General features: G+C 43.2%; 2 protein-coding genes across 3 annotated transcripts in view; both read left to right on the top strand.

The window, feature by feature from the left end:
• The window catches only part of LOC308289079 (cytochrome P450 4V2-like), a 14,935-nt gene extending 10,995 nt beyond the window's left edge, over positions 1-3,940 (top strand). For both annotated transcript variants that reach the window (XM_080730630.1, XM_080730629.1), the window contains exons 10-12: positions 167-301; positions 2,390-2,569; positions 3,395-3,940. In XM_080730630.1, the coding sequence (XP_080586756.1) occupies positions 167-301; positions 2,390-2,569; positions 3,395-3,555 (476 nt within the window). In that variant the 3' untranslated portion in view covers positions 3,556-3,940. The remainder of the gene's footprint in view (positions 1-166; positions 302-2,389; positions 2,570-3,394) is intronic.
• A 1,859-nt stretch (positions 3,941-5,799) lies between these two features.
• Positions 5,800-12,688, top strand: part of LOC308288485 (alanine aminotransferase 2-like) — a 50,448-nt gene continuing 43,559 nt past the window's right edge. Inside the window, exons 1-2 of the mRNA XM_080729934.1 lie at positions 5,800-5,959; positions 9,794-9,883. Of these exons, the coding sequence (XP_080586060.1) occupies positions 5,864-5,959; positions 9,794-9,883 (186 nt within the window). The 5' untranslated portion in view covers positions 5,800-5,863. The remainder of the gene's footprint in view (positions 5,960-9,793; positions 9,884-12,688) is intronic.

Genomic DNA, 12,688 nt, shown 5'->3' with positions numbered 1-12,688 from the left:
ACATTTTGGGTTGCCGACCCCTGACCTATAATGACATTTCCAAAATAGGGATGCCACGTTGAAAGTGGTTGATAAATTAATGGTACAATATGCATCAAATAAGTGGATTTTTGGTCATTACCATAACCCTGATGCCCCAAATGAGGCCGCTGTGTCTGCCATGCAGGCGAGTGTGAGCGTCCAGTGAGCATGGAGGACCTGCGGAGGCTGCAGTATCTGGACTGTGTCATCAAAGAAACCCTGCGACTGTTCCCTCCTGTGCCATTCTTTGCCCGCACAGTGGCAGAGCCCTGCCTCATCAGTAAGTGACAGCCAGTGGCGTAAAAAGTAAACGTTTTTTTTTGTTTTTGTTAAAGGGATATTTCACAGAAATCTTTTGGTAATTTTATCGTCTAATCAGGCTTTTATGAACACCCTGAACAGTTTTTAATTTGCTTGATTCAATATTTAGATATTTGATGTAAATGTTACCAGGCCCTCCAGGCCCATGGCCATGATAGATTCATTAAAAACACCCATTATTTTTTCTGGTGACTCATACTACCCTCATAATACGTGAGCAGGCCGTGTTTTTTTGATAACTTTTTTCATTTATATTTAATAATTATGTTTTTGTATTTAATTTTTTCCATTTTCCCAAATAATTATTAAAAATAAATGAAAAAAGTTATGGATAAAACAAGGCCTGCTCACATATTAGGAGGGTAGTATGAGTCACCCAAAATTATGGGTGTTTTTAATGAATCTATCATGGTTGAAATGAAGTTTGAAGTTGGGTGTGTGTGGGTGTGTGTGGGGAGAAAAGCCCATAAGGTGTTTCCCTGTTGAAAGTGGAATATCCAAAAGTATCAATACTGCAACGTAGAAAATACTCTGTTACAAGTAAAAGTCCGGAATTCAAAATGTACCTGAGTAAAAGTATGAAAGTACCAAAAGTAGAAAGTACTCATTATGCAGTATGTTCCGTACTGTACCTAGAGTTATAATGTACTGTACCTACAATGTACATTCTCTTCCCATCACCCGAAGGGTCGCACTCGCAGCCCACAGAAAGCAACTTCCTCTGCTCGCACAGGGCTACTGGGCTAGCACTAAAGCTAAAGACATGAAAATGAATATAAATCTGTGCATATAAAATTTGTATTTCCACACAAATCGGGTTGTTACATTCCCATTGTTCATGAGAATATGTTTGTTTATGTTTATTTGTTGAAATGGCGGAATCGCTAAAATTCACCGAGAGGGGATGTTGCCTCTCGCCGTGCAGCGGGCGGGGCTCTAAAAGCGGGGGACTTGACACCTTTTTCCACCCGGATCCCTGTAGCGGGGCGTGTCAGCGGCACTTTAAGCAAAGGTATCAATACTGCAACGTAGAAAATACTCTGTTACAAGTTAAAGTCCTGAATTCAAAATGTACCTGAGTAAAAGTATGAAAGTACCAAAAGTAGAAAGTACTCATTATGCAGTATGTTCCATTTCAAGTTTTCAAATGTGTATAATTTTCAAATGGCCTAAATGTAGGGTTGAAGTGGTTAATAAAGCAATAAGCCACACAGGGCTGGATTAACACCTCAGAGGGCCCCTGGGCACTGAAGCGCCAAGGGGCCCCTGTGTGCGTGCAAAATGTTTTGTAGGCATATGAAGGCATGTAGGTCCAACATAACATCTGCAGCAGCAGTTGGCTCAGCGCGGCCCGGCGGAGTTTTAATCAGTTGACTTGACTTTCATGAAATATTGTACATTGTACTTAACACACAATCAGCACTTTTCAGCAGAATTCTCACAGCATTTGTTTCAGGGGGTGGTGGACATCATTTACTTCATTCTGATTTTTTTTTTAAATGGGAGGGCCCTTGATGCCCAGGGGCCCCTGGGCACGTGCCCAAAGTACCCATATGGTAGATCCGGGACTGAAGCCACAAGAGGCGAGTGGTTACCGGGGAAGTATACACCGGCTGAGAGGCGTTGTAGATCTGTTATTTTTGGCTAAAGTTCTCCAAATATGGACGCTAGGGTTCAAGTGGTTAATATAAAAAAGGGTTAGGGTTAGGGTCACACAAAGATTTGGAGGACTGCCTGTAGTAACTCTGAGGACCCCTTAGGGGTCCCGGACCCCCTGTTGAAGACCCCTGGCATACAGTATGACAAAAAGCTGGTCAAATATGAGAAACTTGAAAAAGTAGGAATGAATGTACTGTAGATAATAAGGTATAGCTTTTGTTTTTGTTTTTAAATACCCTGCCTGACAATGCACCAATGCACGAGTCTGCTTTGCTAAGAGTAGCCCAGATCGCTGTCATGTCAGCTTGACCTACAGTATACAACCTATATGATGGACTTGTTCACCTGATAATATCATGTTTATTAATCTTTCTACTCTGTACTGTAGATGGCTTCTCTGTGCCCGGTGGTGTCAATGTGCTGGTGATCCCGTACGCGCTCCACCGTGATCCACGGTACTTCCCGGAGCCCGATGAGTTCCGACCGGACCGCTTTCTGTCAGAGAGCAACACAGTACGCCACCCTTACGCCTACGTACCATTCTCTGCAGGACCTAGGAACTGCATAGGTACAGTATTTAAACTTCTCTTTAACCACATGAACCCTACCGTCCCTATACTGGGCAAGTGGGCATGTCATAATAGGCATTCAACAAACACCAACAGCAACTTCTTTATTGTCACATCACAGTAGGTAGGCCAATTTAACTTTATGAAAAAAGAGTAAAGCCGCACACTCGTAGCTACCGATGCACATTTATTATAGGACTACACAGAATGTCTGTCCGAACGTTTCGGACAGACAAGCTGCCTTCTTCAGGGTGGCCAATTTAACTTACCATTCGGCCCATATATTTGTGACATCATAAAACTGCCCCTAAACATTTTTCGGTCTATTAGACGTCTAATATACATCTAAAGCAGGTTTAAAATACGTCTAATATACATCTAGATTTGACAGTTTTTTATATATTCTAGTATTCTATATATAGACTTGTAGCTATTTTAGACGTCTAAAAGACGTGTATATATATAGACTACCGTATATGTCTATATGTCTATATATAGCCGTTGAAATCAACGTCTAGTCTAAGCTTAGACATCTAAAAAGCGTTCAAATCTATACCTCTATTAGACCAATTTTAGCTAGACGTCTAATAGATGACTATTGCTCACACACACACACACACACACATACATTTTTTTTAAACACAGTAACAGTGCTCTTTTAGAAAGTCAGACCTTTCACAGACCCGAAAAGTCATTTGCAGCAGAGACGTGTGTGTGTGTGTGTGTGTGTGTGTGTGTGTGTGTGTGTGTGTGTGTGTGTGCGCGCGTGCGTGCGTGCGTGTGTGTGTGTGCGTGCGTGTGTGTGTGCGTGCGTGTGTGTCCAGGCCAGCGGTTTGCCATGATGGAAGAGAAGGTGGTGTTGGTGTGGCTGCTGCGTCGGTTTCATGTGCGAGCCACCCAGAGTCACCATGAGCTGACACTGGTGGGAGACCTCATCCTCCGCCCTGAGAATGGAATCTGGATCACGCTGGAGCGAAGATCTTAGAACACAGAGCAGAACAAGGTGGCCTGGTGTTTGAAACTATGTTGTCTTGAGCCGTAGGCTTACACTGAAACCCTGCCTGGCTGCCCACACTCTAAAACTTTGTTAATTTACTTCCGTAGAATCCGTACCCATTCAGTTACATTTGTACGGTACACTCTCGGATTTACAAATGTGAGAATTTTGCAGTGAGCTAATTCTATTATTCTCACTCGATTGTATTTCTTTACTGTGCCTTTAAGGTCAATTATGCACGGGGGACATTGGAAGAGGATGTTATGTACTGTCCCAAATGCCTTCATAAAATGTTGTATGAAAGTATGATGCTCAAAATTCAGATGTCTTGTTCGACTGCTGCCGCACAAAGTATAAATTGACTTTAAGTGCACCTTTGTCTTTTATTATCTGTATCTCAACTTATTTTTTTAATGTAAATAGGCTAAATGAAATATAGCTGCAAGCAGCGATGATGGGGCCAAGCTTGGGTATGGCGATTGGCAGCTTCATTGGATTAATCTTTTAAGGCATGAATTTATTTTAGGAAGTACATTTTATTTTTTTCTCCTTTAGCCAAGGTATGGCTAATGCCATACCTAGCCATACCCAATTGACGCCTCTGGTCGTTGCTGATTGATATTGATGAAGAAATTGCTACGTGTATCAGGGGCTTAAGAAAGAAAATCTATAAGCAATATAAACTATAAGCCATAGAAACATGGAAGATTGAACTTGAGATAAAGAAGACCTCACCCACCCTGTCCTAACCCTGACTTTCACCCACTTACACCCACCCTGGCAGGAATCTGCGCACTGATAGGACCAAACCTTCTTGTTTGGTTAAAGAAAATCCTCTAAAAAACGAATACTCTGTAGTGATTACAGTTATTGTCCAGCATGTGTCAGTATCAGCCCTGTCTCTGTATGCTTTTTGGAAACTCTGTGTTAGTGATAATAAATAAATAAATAAATAACATATATATATATTTTTTACAATGGACACCCCCACTGTTCATAGTTAGAAGGATGCGTAGGCCGGCCTATGTGAAAGATGACACATTTCACATATAAATGTACCATGACAGTGATTTTTTTTGTATAACTAACACACACACGCACACGCACACACACACACACACACACACACACACACACACACACACACACACACACACACACACACAGAGAGAGAGACACAGGAGTGGGGGCTAATTAAATAATGTAGTTATTATTAATAATATTATCCAATGGATTAGCCTATGCTGTTTTAAGAGGGGTTTACATGTAGGTGCACAGTTGTGTTCACAGCTGAGGGAAGGAAATTAGAAATCCGACAGTTAAGCAAATTATTTATTCATCTTTAGTGTATAAAAAAACTGTTATTGCAAAACTGGAAAAATAAAAATCACCTTCCCTTCCAAATTGGAAATCAATCACTAATGAAATATTGTTAGTGATCCTGTGATTTTGGGCAGGAAATTATCTCCATGTTGGGCTAATTATGCAGAACTCGTGGGTGAAGCAAGCATCTGCAGCATTCATATTCTAATCTATCTATTGAATAGATTCTCTATTCTTGTTGGAAACTTTGCATTTTCTTTTTCCAACCAACCCCGGCCTCGCTCGCGGCACATCAATACAGCTGGGCGTTGTAGTTTGTGACCTGTCATTTTTGACTTGCGACATGTCACGCGTTAGAGCACCAAAAACCACATTACCCAGTGTTCTTAGCGACAGATAACCGTGTAGTAGGAGGAGGCGGTGGTTTAATAAAAGCGAGGTTGTGCCGTGCCCGTGTTCACAGCTAAAGCCTACAATGAGTGTGAGGATTTATATTTATCACCAGACGACCGGACAAGCAGGGGAAAACATTCTGTACAGGATATACGGAATTTAACTAAACCAGCTCGTGGAATTCTGGACCTTTTTTTTTAGACTCGAACGGCCGTGAGTGTCGTTTTCTCTTCGTCGTTTTCTCTCTCTCACACACATACACACACATACATTCTCAAGCCCCGGAGGAGGAGGATTCAGGAACCGAGCCATGCATCGTCTCCAGCAGCTGGCATGCCGCTCTCTGGCCGCCGCAGGGGTCCGCGGTGCCGCCGCCGCCCAGCAGCCTCCATCAGCCGGGCTCCCACGGCGGTCCAGGTCGCTGGACAGGCGGGGCTCGGATAACAACCTGGTGGTCCTCCAGTCCGTGCGGTTCAAGTCGCAAGGACCGCCGGGCTCCAAGCGCTTCAGCACGGCCGAGGCCACCGTGGCCGCGGCGAGGGGGAGCCAGGGCAAGGTGCTGCGGGAGAAGACCCTGACCATGGACACCCTGAACCCGCAGGTGAAGGCGGTGGAGTACGCCGTGCGGGGGCCCATCGTCATCAAGGCTGGGGACATCGAGAGGGACATGCGGCAGGTGAACACTGGACTGTGCTGGTTTATCATGATTGTCCACTTGTCCCCTATGTATTCTTAGTGCATGGCATGCCGTGGTTTTCAACCAGTGATCCGGGGACCACCAGTCAGTGGTCCTTGAGGGGGTTCCAGCCAGGTGGTCCACAGCTAAATGTATGCTGGAGAGTTGGTAATGCAAAATGAATTGACTTGTGGTGGTTTTATGATTTTCCACTTGTCTGTCTTAAACCCCTATTCTTAGTGCAGTAGTTTTCAACCGGGGACCACCAGTCAGTGGTCCTTGAGGGGGTTCCAGCCAGGTGGTCCACAGCTAAATGCTGGAGAGTGGGTAATGCAAAATTAATTGACTTGTGGTGGTTTTATGATTATCCACTTGTCTTAAACCCCTAGATATTCTTAGTGCAGTGGTTTTCAACCAGTGGTCCGGGGACCACCAGTCAGTGGTCCTTGAGGGGGTTTCCAGGTGGTCCGACCACAGCTAAATGATGGAGAGTTGCTAAGCAAACGGACCCTTTACAGATGTTTAACTCTTGAAAGTGGTCCATTTGGTTTCATTTTACGCTCTCCAGAGTTGTTTTTGTCTACACACACAATTTCTTCAGCAGAAATGGCATCTTATCTGCAATCTCACTCTGAGGCTGTTTCTGGAGAATTCTCCTCCCGGAGTAGGAGGCACAGTTTGGGCTTCAAGTGGTTAATAATATAAGTAGTGACACGTAGAGGTTGAGTCTGGAGTGAGGCGGATGCTGTAAGTGTTCTCTGGGAGTTGCATCATCCTCTGTTGCATCCTTCGTAAGGCTAAGCTGGTGTCAGCATGCAGCACTCTGTCATCAACTTGACACCCCCCACCGTCTGGCTTAGTAATGTTTTAATAATCTATCTCATGTCGTTAAAGTTGGAATCAGTTGCTTGGTGAGGAGATCACAGTGCATGAGCATGCCCATGAATCTAGACCAGGACAGGAGCCATTTCATGGCAAATGTGTCTTCGCTCTCACCCCACCACCTTCACTGTGTCTTGGTTAGCTCTGGTCCATATAGCGTTAGGAACTCATTCCAACGCTATATATGGACCAGAGCTAAATCTTGGTAGGCTACGAGCAAGTCAGAAAGAACATTTTAGGATAACGAATAAAGAAATAAAATAAATTGGAATCGTGTGTCTTTGATAAATACATAGGCTATGTAGTATGTTTTTTCAGTGATTTATTTGTTTACTGCCGGCAGTGCCGGGCATTACATTGTTGTAGGTGGTTAGGGTTAAAGCTTCATTCAAAGTGTCTTTAACTGGGGCTCTCTGTATTCACTTTTTGAATTGGGCCTATTCATTTGAGCAGCAGAGAGCTTAGTTAGATTACTGGTACAGTTTCCAATGTGCACCTGAACGCTACTTCTTTACTCCAAAGTAGCACATGTGTGGTCTTCACATAAAATAAAAGTATAATTCATGTTGTTGAAAGTGACCCACATCCATATTGCACACACTGGGGCTGCTCAATAGCTCACATATGGACAAAATGTAATCTCAGTTATACAGCAGGGGTAGGCAACCTTAGGCATGAGTGCCAACATTGGCACATGGGAGAGTGATCACTGGCACACTGGCAGAAGTGTAAGAGGTGTGATTTTCTATTTCACCTCTAATATGTTTTAAACGTGATCAACTAAATGAAGTTGCCTAATTTATAGAAAATTACATCCTGCACATAATTCTACATTCATTAAAACTCTGACTGGGGAGGGAGGGAGTCAGGGAGATGACAGTTATAACAATGTGCTGCCAATCATAATATGTCCGAATTCTTATGGCGTGTCATTAAAACTTATGTTGACATGGCACACTGACTATCTAGAAAATAAAAACATGGCACTTCATTTCAAAAAGGTTGCTGACCCCTGTTATACAGTATCTCAATAGTGATGCAGTATGCCTATGGGGCTGTTAAGTATGACATCATTTTGTAGGCAGAGGAGCATTTCTGCCCCCAGTTTCCGTGAATCTTTTTACTATTTTTACTATTTACACATTTTTCTTCTCTTTGTTGTTGAAAGGAAAGTGTTAGAATTATACTTTAGTCGTTATTTTTGTCTCGGATCTGTTGAAAATAGCGAGGGACAGAAAATGCTCTGGGGGCAGATTCTCCTCTGCCTACAAAATGATGTCACGGCTTAAAAGCCCCATGGGATCAATATAGCAACAGTCAAAACTATACTTTCTTCTCCTGCTCCTGTTTTAAACGTTCAGTCTTAAGTGCTGACCTATGCGCCGATGCAACTGGTCTGGCGGAATCCCTGGTATGAGCAACCAATGTGCACATTAACGGTGACAGAAACAAGATAATAGCAAGATAATATGTCAGTACATTAATAACAATATAACAAATGCATAGGAATATCAATCTAGAAAAACAATAACATACGTAGACCACGCACCTAATCAGTAAAAAAAACTCTAAAACCTAAAAAGTATAGTCAATACAATAGAAAGTACAGTTAAAGTACAGTTAAAGTACAGTTAAAGTACAAGTACAGTTAAACACCCTGCCTAAAAGGAACATCCCAAATAAGACCTTTTACAGTCTTTTTTTTTTTTTACAGTGGAAGTCTTTTTCCTTGAGTTTCTTGAGTTCTGTTTGAGTGGAATAATTATGTTTTTTCAGGTCAGCCGAAACAGAGTGATCATTTGTGCAGTGGATTATGATCGTTTAGTTCTCATTTGATTTGGGCAACTTTTGCTTTTATTATGAACGTAGCCAATAATCATAAGTGGAGGTATTTAAAGATACACAATTACGGCAGTGCCATGATCACAGCTTTACAGTGTGGCCTGTCCAATCTAGAGCTGTACCGACCAATACTGTACCATTGTTTCCTTCCTGATACAGATTCCGATACCCATAACTTGCTTATCGATTGATATAAGAGTACCGATCCGTAACCAGTGCGCAATTAAAACAAATCTAGGACATTGGTTATACCAAAGAGTAAAGACTGTAAACAAATCGGACCCAATGCCTCCCAGCTTGGCACTCGGCATCAAGGGTTGGATGTCCCTGCGTCCTTGTGTCCAGACCAGGGGGTGTACTTGTACATCATCAAGCTGTCTCACGCTACGGAAACGGGAGATGGGCTCCTCCTTTGGGCCACATGGCTTATTCATGTCCCTGAGCTAAAACATGCTCAGGGACAAACACCTGGTATTAGTGGGAGAAATATGTGAAAAAGGTGTTCACTTCCGGCAGAAAGCGTGAACATTTGCACCTAGGGGTATTTTTGTGCGCTGAATTAAAAAATTTACGGTCCCAAGCACTTTTCTCAAATTCACTTTTCTCTAATTCACTTACCATAGGGTTAGGGTTAGGAAAAAAAAGACCCCCCAAAAAGAATCCATTCCAAGCATTTGTTTTGCACAAAAACATTCCTTGGGCAAGAAATGGACCCCACAAAACTATGGTTTAGTGATGAGTCATCACTTTTCACAGTTGTGTAGGGTCCATTTCTTGCCCAAGGAATGTTTTTCGTGCAAAACAAATGCTTGCAATGGATTCAGAATCATGGAAACCCCCTAGATAGACCCCTCACATGCTATTTAAAGAAGATTTTTTTGGGGGGTCTTTTTTCCCTAGTATGGTAAGTGAATTAGAGCCACCAGATCCCATGGGAAAAGTGCTTGGGACCGTAAATTTTTGAATTCGGCACACAAAAATACCCCTGGGTGCAAATTTTCACGCTTTCTGCCGGAAGTGAACACATTAGCCTATTTTTGTTACATATTTCTTCCACTATATGGTCGTTTCTGAGTAGGACTGTCTGTAAATAATTGTTTGTCTCTGCAGGGCGTGAAACATCCCTTCTCTGAGGTCATCAAGGCCAACATCGGAGATGCCCATGCCATGGGCCAGCAGCCAATCACCTTCCTCCGTCAGGTGAGCATAGATAGATCCATTTCTTTTGAAACATCAGACATGTCTATGGTGAGAAGCTTGAGGATCAGAAAAAGGTGTAAGCATATTCTGTTCTTGTGTAAGCATTGAGGAAATGATCAAACCTGACTGAGTTTTGTTCAAGCTTCTTTGCCCTCATTTATGACTTCATCAATGTTTGTTCTTCACTTCATGGTCAGGGGATGGTGGGCAATATGGCTAAAATACTTTTAGGCCTTGTGACGGTAAATTTTATACTGTACATCTCTCTGCAACTCTACAATCCCTGACCCACTGGTTATTTAAAAATCACACTCGTGTGAACTGAGCGGTGTGTGTGTGTGTGTGTGTGTGTGTGTGTGTGTGCAGTGATGTTACTAGGTTTTTCAATGTAATGGGTCCCGGGACCCACAGGTGGTCATTCAAATGGGTCCCAGAAAAGTTTTATGAGTCCTCAATACAATGTTTTCGAGCGCTGTGAGCTTGTAGATCGGCTATTTTCAAAATGTTTGCCTATTTCTTATATTTATTTTACAATTTGGCTAATGTTTGAACTTAGAACTACTAAAACTACTAAAACATGTGCCCCTAATGAATTTGGGCGCGCAAAATGGCGTCGGACGTCAGTGGAATCAAAACATTGACGTTTCTATCGCCTGTTTAAGACTTTCTGCGTGGATTTTATTTGTGTTAACGTAGGGTAAAGTAGGATGCTTTCACCCATGGTGGTGTCTGTGGAATTTTAAAATGTTTTTCTTTTACCGCGACGCGGTAAATTATTTTAACATGGACTCCAATGGAGGCGCATCCCCGGGACCCCAGGACCATGACATGAATGAGTCCCTGGGTGACTTGAATGAGTTTTTGATGCGGGATGCGCACGTAATGACATCACTGTGTGTGTGTGTGTGTGTGTGTGTGTGTGTGTGTGTGTGTGTGTGTGTGTGTGTGTGTGTGTGTGTGTGTGTGTGTGTGTGTGTGTGTGTGTGTGTGTGTGTGTGTGTGTGTGTGTGTGTGTGTGTGTGTGCAACAGCGCCCCTCCCTTAACATGTGTGGTCAGAAAAGGTTACTGCAGGCTACGGACACGGAGACAGACAGACAGACAGACATACAGACAGACAGACAGACCCACACACACGGCCACGTATAGGAGCGTTGTGACCACCGCTCAAAAATGAGGCATAATTGTTGGGGCAAAATTTAAACCCTTTGTTTTTACAACATGAAACGGCATGTGCAGGATGTTGTGCAAAAATACCTCTGCAAAGACTTTAGATTGTAACACTTTATAATCGGGGCAGACATGTATCCCACGTTTATTCCAAACATGTTTTTGGTGAAATCCAAGAGGGTCAACCTCTGTTGAAAACTGTGTTGAATTAAATTGGGGGCACGGTGGCTCAGTGGGTAGCGCTGTCGCCTCACAGCAGTTCCTGGGTTCGATTCCTGCCAGGGGGCGCTGTGGGCACTGGGGCGTGTTCACTCCTCCGCGTCATCAGTGCCCACACCCTAAGTGGGTTTGGCGAAAGGGCCTTTCTGTGGTGTGAACCTAACCCTAATCCTCACAAAAACATGCAGTCATTTTGGTGTCTATACTGCCTCCCGCTGGCCAGCCGGGGCGCCTGATGGAGGGGAAAGGAACTGGTTGGAATAGCGTGTTCCTAACTCGCGCTAGGTCCAACCGGGGAAGCTCCCCCCTGAAGAAGCGGCTGGTGCCCAGGATTACAGCTAAGGCACTGGGTGAAAAAATGCGTTACAAAATCAAGGGATAAAATTTAGAAAAAAGAAAACTGTGTTGAATTAACCCATTTATAACGGGTACACATTATTGTGCATCATTATTTCATGCTTTAACTATTGAAAAATAGCAGATATACAAGCTCACAGCGCGGCACCGAGTGCCGCGCTGCGAGCTTGTAGATCTGCTATTTTTCACTGGTTAAAGCATTCAATAATTATAGGCCTAAATGGGGTTAACAAAGGGCTGGTTCCCAACTTCACACTGGTCAGGTTGGTCAGGTAACACCCCAGAGGTTGCTCTGGTAGAAACCCCTTGGTAGGCTGCAGTTATCTGACATAATATATGTGAGAGAATGTATCCATCTTGCAGCCTTGTTTTGAGTTGTGCTACTTGCTAGGAGGAAGTAGTTTGTACTGTGGTTAAACCACAGCACAGACTGTTCCCTTTTTGGTCTACATTGGCTGCCAATAACTTTACAGGAAGGCGTTGTTGATGAGCTTGTTCACCCACACGTACCAGTCACACCTGTTTGAGATGTACTATCAGCACTTTGTTGTTACATAAGTATCTTGATAACATAGCCTAAAGTATGCTAAAAGTATGCTAAAAGCTCAGTATAAATAATAAACCCATCTCCGCCGGGTGGAACTCCATAATTAGACAAGACCGATCAGTAATTGGAGGCCACTGTACCAATATATAATATAAGTGGAAGAACACACATTATAACTGCATTCAGAAACGCTTGAAGAGGATGGTTTTCATTCGACGTCATCTGTTTGTGAAATGTTGAGGTGGACCGTTCATCTTGAAGAAGGACCAAAACTTTGGTCTAATGCCGCTGTTCCTGTGGGACCCAAGCTTTACTTCTTTGCAAGGTACTTTGGACTCAATATTATGAATGACAGTGATCAGATTGAAGTCCACATCTTCAACACAGTGTCTTTGCGCTGGAGAACGTTGCCTCCAGTGATGACTGGAGGAGGAGAACATCCCATTGAGCGTTGTGGCCACACGGCTGTACTGATACAAGATATCATTTACATCTGGGGAGGTTACCCACAATG

The sequence above is a fragment of the Nannobrachium achirus genome (genome assembly GCF_963921795.1).
Source record: "Nannobrachium achirus genome assembly, chromosome: 7".
Lineage (NCBI taxonomy): Eukaryota > Metazoa > Chordata > Actinopteri > Myctophiformes > Myctophidae > Nannobrachium > Nannobrachium achirus.
The sequence above is the reverse complement of the archived record's forward strand: the minus strand, read 5'-3'. Positions and strand labels throughout refer to the sequence as shown.